At 36.8% G+C, this 10589-nt stretch overlaps 1 protein-coding gene across 1 annotated transcript; it reads left to right on the top strand.

Moving 5' to 3' along the window:
• Positions 1-4185: 4185 nt before the first annotated feature.
• On the top strand, positions 4186-7249 carry dlx1a (distal-less homeobox 1a). The gene is made up of 3 exons (XM_056464935.1): positions 4186-5051; positions 5301-5500; positions 6033-7249. The coding sequence occupies exons 1-3, from the start codon at positions 4739-4741 to the stop codon at positions 6276-6278; spliced, it is 759 nt and encodes a 252-aa protein (XP_056320910.1). The 5' UTR covers positions 4186-4738; the 3' UTR covers positions 6279-7249.
• The last annotated feature ends 3340 nt before the right edge of the window (positions 7250-10589 follow it).

Consider the following 10589-nt stretch of genomic DNA (forward strand, 5'->3'; position numbering starts at 1 on the left):
AAAAGGAATTAACCTTATAAAATTAAAAATATTAACATAAAGTTTTCACCGGAAGTTCATCATTAGCTCAAAAATACCAACTGTGCATACAGTCAATATTGAGGTAAAGTTGGTTTTATATTTGCACATTCGTTTATTTTACTATCTCTATATTGTTTACGATAATTTGAATATTCGGTCATTAGCATGCAAGTATGACTTCAAAACAACATTAGCACTGTCTAATTGACTGTAAGCAATGCTGTACTTTGATAGTCATATAATTTGCAAATAATCCTTCTCTGAAATGATATTATTATGGAGAATGTCTGAATATCCGAATATAAAACCAACTGTACCTATATACTCCATTGAGTTCATCCAATGAGTAATTTTTGAGTGTTGTCAACATTTGAAGTGGATCAAATCAAAACTTCAAGAGCAGAATAGGCGTGTCAAAGAGTTTTACGACAACTTTTATGAACGTATTTAATCAAATATCGTCTAAAATATCATTTTTTTTAGCTGACTACATTTGAGTTTCATTGATATTTATTTCCTGTTCCGTTGTGATGTTGCGTGTCCAACAATCTGTTAAGAATTTTTTCAAAATAATTAGACATCTGCCCGGATTTTGGTTCTCATGAACATTTTATCAACAGGACATCTCGTGGGTCACACTAACCACAGAGCTGGTAGGGAGACTTCATGTTGAAGCAATTAAAAAGGAATTCCCGTGCCACCAAAAACAGAAACTAATCAGGGACCCTAAATTTACTCCGGACACAAAATTTCGGAAGTGCTTTTACAGTTCGGAATCAGACCCTGCCGAAAGGACGGATGAGGCCGTAACCTCAACTGTCTCTGTTTGAAGCAGTTTGTCAGCTCATGTCTGTATACACACACACACACGCACACTCTGAGTGGGCCTGAACTGGTGTGGTGCACTAAATCAGGGCAGCGTAGCAGGTGTTTGACTCTCACTCTTGATGATCCTCTTCTCTGGATAGTGCTCTAAACTCGTCATGCTGCTTTATTTGAGTTGCGTCTAAACAGAAAGCTCATCATTTTGACACGCTGGACAATTGGGCTGCACTGTATAATTATTATGGGACTGACTGACCACACAGTACGATACTGAGATACTGTGATGCCAGTGTTTCGTGGATGTCAGCATTATTTTATTCTGCTTTCTTTTAAATAAAAACCCTTTGTGATCATAAACCGCACCAAATCATAAGTTGTAAGCGTAGCAGACACTTTTAGTGCTAAATTAATTTAATGGTTCTATAAATGAATAAATTCGTATTATTATTTAATATTTTCAAGTTTTCGGCTTAGTCCCTTTATTAATCAGGGGTCGCCACAGCGGAATGAACCGCCAACTTTAAAACCTATGTTTTACGCAGCAGATGCCCTTCCAGCTGCAACCCATCACTGGGAAACTATAGTTTACACAGCAAAAATGTAAACAAAAATGAGTCTGAAGGGAACAGTTAATATTATTACATAATAATAATATATTCTTTTAGCTCAATTATATTCTGTCCCTTTAAGATTTTGTCTTAATCTTTAAAATGTAGAAAGTTCTAGTATTGTTGTTGCTCTAAAATGTTAATAATAAAATAAATCGATGATTAGATTAGATTTGATTCAATGTTATTGTCATTACACATGTACAGGTAAGGTAACGAAATGCAGCTTAGGTCTAACCATGACTGCTCAAATGCAGGATATAGGTATAAGTTATAAACTGCAATTATAGAAAAAATATGGGTGATATTTACAGATAAATGTACTATGAACATCATATTCAGGTTGTATTGACTATAAACAGAGATTTACAATAGAAGAATGTATGTAAAGATTGCTATTAATACTCAGAAGTATGCAGATATGAACATAATTACAAATGTATGTGCAGTGGATATGTACAATTCAAGATAAGTGCATTTAATATGTAATATTAATCATTATTATTATTAATATCACTATATAACTTATACTATGTTATTATTATATAATTGAAATCTTAAAAACACTGAAAACAAAACTAATTTGTCTATAAATTGCATGTCAATTTTCAGATTTTCGTACATGCTTGGAAATATATGCGTATTTATCTATTTCAGCTTTTGTTTTGAAATTTGCTATCCTTATGCCATATAACACTTCTTTCCTTGTAATTTCAGATTAATCGAAGACAATGAACGCGATTCATTATGTTCTGAACGCCGATAATTGCCGGTTGTAATACTGTCATTATTTGCGCTATTGATGAAGGATCCCCGAAGTAGATTGCAAATGTCATTTGAAATACAAATTGCTTGAAATTGGACAATTTTGAGGATGGTGGGATATCTAACAGGTACTGTCAAATGTGGTCGTCAGTCCAGTATCATCCTTGGCATCGTGTTGCCGCCAAATGTCTTTTTTTTGTCTAATATTCTGGAGTCTTTTCTGATTTTAGTGTATTTTTTTATGATGACGGAATGTAAGTGAATACATACTGGGATTATGACCATTTTGAAGAACACTGAAGAAAAGACAAGCGCAGAGGCTGAGAAAGAGAGAGAGAGAAAATGACAGGAGGATGTGGAGGTGTGATCCGTGTTCAACGGGGAGTCGCACACCGACGGTACGAGCGGTCTCATTCTGTTCTGCTTCATGCAAAACGAGCATTTTATTTGTCTCTTTGAGTTCCTCTTCGCTTTGTATTTCTCATCTACAATACGGATATGTTTTTTAGCATGCGTTTTTATCGAATAACTAGACAAAGTGATTGATTTGCTGTGTCGTTTTACAAATGAAGCTGTCACGCGGGGAAATGTTCCAATCAGTTAGTACGTTCGTTACACGAACATTTTAACGTCAGTTATTCCTTGAGTGATTCTAAAAAGGCTGATTTTAGAATGCGGATTCTAAAATGATGTCATCAAAACGGTTTCGCGGATTAATTCCATAATGTTCTTACTTATTAGCTTTGCTTATTTAAATAATGTAATCTTAAAGAAGATAAGGCCCATGTTCATTATTAATTATTGACAGTGATCTATGTAATTGTCAGGTGTAAATAATAAATTAATTCATATTTTAAAATAATTAAGAGTGAAACTATTGCATTTACATTTTTGTTTCTTGCTGAAAGTTATTGACAGCTCTAAATATGTGCTGGCTATTTTTATTTTATTCTATTTTAATTTATTTATTTGTATTTTAACCATTATAAAGTAGATAACCAATTATTTTGAGTTTATTCAAACCTGCATCCACACTACACTGTAAAAAATATATTGGTTGTTTTAAATTTTTAAGCTGAATCAAATTAATCTTATGAGTCCATTGAACTTATATATTAATCTGATTTAATACAGCTTACATAACTCAAATGAAGTTAGAAAATGATTAACTTAGTTTAATATGTTACAATGACCTAAAACGTATGCTGTCAGAACTGATCGATCATATAATGTTTTACAGTGTAGAACTGTGTGGGGTTGTGGTATACGTTTTAATTTCTATAGCTGGTAAACGTAAGTTAAATACATTGCTATTTATACATTTGCTATTGTTTATACGTGTTACATGTTTCATGTTTTTCAACACACACACGCACACTCAATTCTACTTTTATATTTTTACCAAAAACCTTAGGATATAAACCAAACATTGCAACGTCAACAAAACTCAGACCTGACAGGAATCCACCAAATGATCGGAGTTTGTTATCAACACCGGCCTGTTTCTCTGATCCTCGAGCGCAGTAATTTAACCCGCGCGCGCGCGTGCGACTGATGTGAATCTGCTCTGCAAGTGTTAAATACACAGCTAATTATGCGTATGAAAATTAAACAACAGTGTTATGCTAATTTAGTTGGTTTCAGCTGTGTCTTCAAGCACTCGAGACTAGCATTTTAACCAAATGAATCATCAAAGTAATTCATCTTTGCTTGGAGACACACATTTATACCTGTACTTAATCATATTTGTTAGGTGTTAAATGCTTTGTTCACGGAGCCGTGGCCAGCAGAAAATTAGGAGCATGCTAACTTCGTTCATTATGACGACAGGTTTTTATGTAACAGCCTATACTTTTGTTTATTATTCGGATTAATTTATTATTATTATTAATAATAATAATAATAATAATAATAATAATAATAATAATAATAATTCAGTTATTATCGCATGAGAACAAATTGTAACATTTCCCCTAGTTGTGGTAATAATGCATTTGTAATTTTATTTTGGTGATAATTTGTTTATTGATGTAGGCCTAACACTGATATCAAAAAAAATAATGTGATTATAAAAAATGATTATAATTTACACTGTGTGAGACACGTTTGGTGGTTTCGGAGGAATTGTGTTTGAGCCTCCCAAGTACGGCCTGTGCGTCTCGGTCCATTCCCTAAATTTCTACATTAGCATTGCACAATAGAGTCACAGGTTGGTCTTATTTCTTGAGTTTATCAGGTCCGTCGGACCCGACCCTCGGATTACCAATCCGCATCGCTCTTGGAGGGAGTGGACCAATCAGAGAGCACCTTGGATAAATATTCATGATTCCCTGATTCAAACCTTTGAGCGAGTTTGTGTGGATCCACAGCATCGTACCTAGACTTTTCACAGAGACAAACTACATTTTCTTATGAATGGAAAGTGAAAAAATCAGTTGAGCTTAAATTGGGATCCATCCTTCACTCAGATCATAGAAGAAAACAAAAAAGCAGGGAGAGAGAGAGAGAGAGCGAGAGACATGACCATGTCTACAATACCAGAGAGTCTAAACAGCCCAGTCTCAGGAAAGAGCGTGTTCATGGAATTTGGGCCACCAAGTCAGCAAATGTCGCCTTCATCTATGACCCACGGACATTACTCAATGCACTGTTTACACTCCTCCGGACACCCGCAACACGACAGCGCATACAGCCCGGCTCCGTCCTTCCCAAGATCTCTGCCTTATCCATACGTCAACTCGGTCGGTAGCCATTCCTCCAGTCCGTACCTCAGCACCGTGCAGACCTACCCAAACAACTCGGCTTTGGCGCAGACCCGATTGGAGGACCCAGGTAAGAAAAGCTTTGGTCTTTTTGCTGGTCGCTGCTTTTGTCGACGCACTGCGAGAATGTTGGACTGGAGTAGCCCAGATGTGCTGTTATTAGGCTTGGTAATTATTTATTGCGTAATGCTATAAACAATGTATGCAATTAAGGCTAATTATACCTAAAGTGCCGCCTGTAAAACTTGTGCACAGTGATGTGAGCCGCACTGCATGAGCAGTCTGTGAGACAGTTTCTCCTTTTCTTTCTCCCTCCCAGCACCGGAGTCGGAGAAAAACACAGTGGTGGAAGGAGGAGAGGTTCGTTTCAACGGGAAAGGCAAAAAGATCCGCAAGCCCCGGACCATCTACTCCAGTCTCCAGCTGCAGGCTCTGAACAGGCGGTTCCAGCAAACCCAGTATCTGGCTCTGCCGGAGAGAGCCGAGCTCGCCGCATCACTGGGGCTCACGCAAACACAGGCATGTGCTCAGCTTTTACTCGTTTTCAGGGAAGCAATACAAGCTACATACATGTCGCTTTTACGATTTAACAAATATAAATTGGGTGTTTTTTATATTCGCATGCTCTTTTTGAAGTGCAAATGTCTCTCCTAAAGGCCTGCTGTCAAGGGTGTCATTAGTTAATCACACTTTACAATCAGGTTTCATTAGATAGACGAGTATTTACTAACGTGAACCAATACTGCATTTATTAACAGTTTAATACTTACTAATGCATCATTAAAATCATGACAAATTCATGCTGGTTAATATTAGGTAATACATCATAAGTTAACAACGAACCACTTTATTTCCATTAGTAAACATGAATAAACACTGTAATACATATATTGTTTATTGTTTGTTCGTGTTAGTAAATAACCTAACATTGACTATTGTAAATTTCTACCCATTTGTCTGAAGGAACACAGAAGTAAGTGAATGATGTTGCTTTATTCAATGAGAATCAGATCCCGTCTCTCATTCTCTGAACTCGTCTTTCCTTTTCTAGGTGAAGATCTGGTTTCAGAACAAACGCTCCAAGTTTAAGAAACTGATGAAGCAGGGCGGAGGAACAATAGACACGAACGCTTTGGCTAACGGGCGCGGACTGTCCACCGGATCTCCATCAGTTGCGCCCGTCTGGAACACAACAGCCACCGTCAAAACATCCACACCGACCTCTTATATTCCCAGTTACACCTCATGGTATCCCACAGCACACCAGGACACTATGCAGCAGCCACAGCTCATGTGAACCAGGACTGCTGAAACAACCCCGCCCCTCTGTCCACCAATGGCCCAGTTCAGGGGACCCGACGCAGGCAGTCACTCTGCGGCCTTACACACCCTGGCCCTTCGCAGCCCAGACCAGATGTGATCCGGAGACGGTCTCTCTCGCTCTTTTTCACACAAAAAAGACACCTGCTGACACTCACTGTCCAGCGGGGACTGAACCAGGGTCGTCCGGTCGCACCGGAGAAGAACCACGTCTCTTTTTTGAATTGAAGGGAATGGCGGGAAAGTGGGTCAAATCAAAGCTGCTACTCTCCCCTTTCCGTGACTCCTTTTGTTGTTGTTGTTGTGTAAAAAAATCATGAGACTAGTCACCAATGTATTTCGTTTCCTTCAAATTTGTTGTTTCCATATGATATTTGGAGTTACCGGGTTGAACATTACACCAAACTGCGCGTTTCTTTCCAAAAGGTGGCTACAAAACAGTCGCTTCAGGCTTATTCAGCGTGTAAAGACTGGGATAAATCACACCGTGAGCAAGTCTCCTGATTTTCCCCATTTTAAAGGGAAGAAAAGACATCTTTAAACAAGATTATTTTGTATGTACGGCGTTTTTTGTGTTTATTTAAATATAACTTATTTAGATTACGTTTTTGTTTTTACTATCTGTTTGTATGTTTTATTTAAAAAAAAAATAATAAATGTTCTTTAAATTATGATGTGAGGCTGCACTATAAAACAGAAACACTTCCCTCGGATTTGAACCTAATTTGTAAACCCGAGTGTTTTATTTCATTGGATCACACAAAGAGATAACCGCGTCGATCATCAGCGCTGGATGGGAAGTGTTGACAGCTCTTAAATGTACAGAAATAGTCGTTTTCGTTGTGTGCTGAATAATTTGTGGACAAGGATCTAAACATGGTTGTGTTTTATTAAATTTCATGTGTTTTTTCCGTTTTACATTGATAAAAATAACATAGTTTAATAGCCTACCGGTCATATTAATTTATTGTTTTTGTTTCATGGAGTCTTGTATAATGTGTAAACACGAACAGTAAAAATCTGCTTATAAAAGAAGTTACAAAATGTCATCGCAACTTTTATTGCTTTGAAAAATGAACCAAACTCGAGCTCACCGAACAGAATAGCAACAATTAATGACAAATTAAACAAATGCTGTGCATAGAAACTTAAATTATCAGACCTATAAACAATATTCAGCCGTGTTTCTCACATTTCAATCATGACCACACGCATTTTGATTTTTAGCAATAGCAACAGCCTTAAAAACAATAATAAAACATTTCTGTCTTCTTCAAAATGACACCTCCAGTTTTTCACTGCAATCCGAGCCAGCGATTAATCTTGCGGTGGTTTCTGTAACGCAGTAATTCCTCCGACAATAAGGCCACTTGTTTCTTTTCACTTTCGTTTAGCCGCTATAAGCTCTTTTCTGCTCTTGTGTGGTTGCTTTTGATGGCCGTGTGTTAAGTGAATAATCGGGCAGGTGCCGCTCATGGAGGGGCAGATGAAGAAAGACTGGGGCTGCGAGGGGGGAGGAAATGCAGATAGGTAAAGAATGACATGTTCAAAAGAGCCTTTTGTTTGGGGGCTGATGGTTTAACTGCGCATTTTAAGCAAAATTCTGATGCAGATAGATGCCGGCAAGTAACAACACAAAGGACATTTCCTATAATATCTAGATAAGCTTTTGTACCTTGCTGTGTTTTTACATTGTAATCCGTCGATTTGATATATATCTTCCTTGTTTATCAGCATCGTCATCATAATTTTATTATATTTATTATTATTATTGATATTATCATCATCTTCATTATTAGTATTGTTGTTATTGTTTGCTATTGTATTGCTATCAAATGACACTATAAAACATGCTGGGTTCCACACAATTTATTGATGTTGTCCCAACTCAAATCAAGTTAGCTTAATTGGTTTTACAAATTTAAGTGGATTGGACATAAAACAATTAAGTTGTCCAAAAAAAAAAACCCCTCAAGAATTGTGTTTATTCAGCTGAACAAGAAGCAAAACTAATTTCTGAGTCAATGTTAGTTATTTATGGTGCTAAACATCTGATTCTACATCGGCAAGCGTCCTAAAATTTAAAGAAAGGAGCCACATTAGGATATTAGAAATATCAGGAATTAGTTTTACATTACATCTGCTGATTGAGGATATCGAGAGTTGTCACGATAAGAGAAGTTTCGAGGGGGGGGGTGCAGTAATTATTGTGACAAATTTTGACGCTCTTCATGTGTGGTCTGAAAAAACGGCCTGGTCAAAGCAGGAAATGGCCCCGCAGTCTCTGAACATAAGCTCAATGCTCCAGCAGTTCTCTCTGACTTCATTAATCACCAATAGTTACTCAATTTAACAGATACTACTTCAGGGAAAATATATATTTTTATAAAAAAATGTAATAATAATAATATTATTATTTTTTATTGTTGTTGTTGCTGTTTTACTGTTATTGTTGTTGTTTATATACACTCAGAAATGACTTGATGCTTGTTCAAAGTATTACAATTATTACATTTTGCGGGGCTCAACTTAACTTTATTATGTTCAATCAACTTAAATTTTTTAAAAACGATTAGGTTAACTTAATTGGTTTGTGTTGAGACAACATGAAGGAATTGTGCGAAACCCAGCATTTATTACAGTGTAATAAATTGTTATTATTATTATTATTATTATTAATATTATTATTATTGTTGTTATTATTATTATTATTATTATTATTATTATTATTATTAGTGGTGGTTTTAGTAGTATGTTTACGTTTCCTACGCAATTATTTGCCGTATTTTCCGTGTTATATCGCGTCAGATTTCACAATGTTTATTAATTCACGTTATGCTTTTGAGGTCGTGCCAATGTTTAGCCATTGGTTTCTAAAGTAAATTGTATTCATCAGTTTATTTCCTCAAGAGGATTTCTACCTTTCAGAATACGGGAATATCATGTTTAATTTTATTGTTGTTATTAAATTGGCTTAAAGCATTAAACGTTTAACGAAGCTCTGTCGCATGTCCGATCAGTTAAAAAATATATCAATGTAAAGTATATAGAAAATAAATACATCAAAACAGGACTCTTGGGAAGGAATAAAAGAAGAAGCCGTGTTGTTCTGTCTCTTTCTCCGACATGCAGCTGTGGAGCAGAGAGGGTCAGCGTTATTTCACTCTATTCTCCTCTTGATTACGCGCCGGGCCCATCAAACCAGACATAATTACAGTCATTCCCTCCTTACTTATTCTAATGCAGCTTCCCATCTACGGGATAATTATGAGCAATTTTTTTTCGCACGTGGAATCTTTTGTTAACAAAAGAGATAGCGCGCTGAAAGAAAATTTGCTGTGCGACGGGGGAAAAGAAAAGGGGGGAAAAAGAGAGAGCGAAATAGGTGCGCAGCGGTAGTTATAAGTAAGGCTGGCAAATTGCTTGCAGGTGTATACCGAGAGATTCGTCAATGGGAAGAGGGATCAAAATGAGCAAAAGCACAATGTCGGAGTGATGAAGGCAGAGGTGAAATTATAGAACAAGGGCTGCTTTATTTTCTTTCGGATTCTATAGACAAACTATCTCGCAATTCCGGGCAGCTTTATTAATGAGTAAGACGCAAGTGTGGTTCAAAGTAAAACGCTGTGCTATATTTTGATTTAAGACACGACCGAATAAGATTGAACACGCTCATATTTCTAAATTTGTTGAAAGTATTATTCGCTTAAAGTGACGACGTTTTTATCATTAATAATGCTATTTAAATAAAGCTACATTTGTATTTACCATTGCTGCAGAAAAAAAATACATGTCCCACAGGCTTCGGATGCAAAGCGCGACAAATCTTTGTTTCCTTCTAACCAGTTCCTCCCAATGCGCATAATAACATATGCAGATCCATCCCAAATAAGTTAACAAAATGCATAGAAAATAAACGCGCATCCTTCTTACCTTAATCTGTGATAAAGGTAAACACAAAGGTTGGCACCGGCTATTCTATGCATCACTCCCGGTAGAAGCAGAAGAATGCGAAAAGACCATCCAGCAGTGATGGCATGGGTTCGGCTCTTTGGGTCCCAGAATCTGCCTCCTCCGGCTGGGCTCAGAGGAGCTGACAGACGCTCTCCGAGCAGGAATGAAAAATCCTGCTTTATTTTCCCTCTTTATAGCTGATGGAAAAAATTGCTGATTATTAGCATAAATGTTTACTCCTCATTACGCTGATGACATTGTGCACTCGAGATCTTGGTAATCTTTGGGAAAATTATGAGTAATTTTTAAAAATTTAAAGCAGCAGTTACCATGC

Source organism: Danio aesculapii, chromosome 9 (genome assembly GCF_903798145.1).
Source record: "Danio aesculapii chromosome 9, fDanAes4.1, whole genome shotgun sequence".
Lineage (NCBI taxonomy): Eukaryota > Metazoa > Chordata > Actinopteri > Cypriniformes > Danionidae > Danio > Danio aesculapii.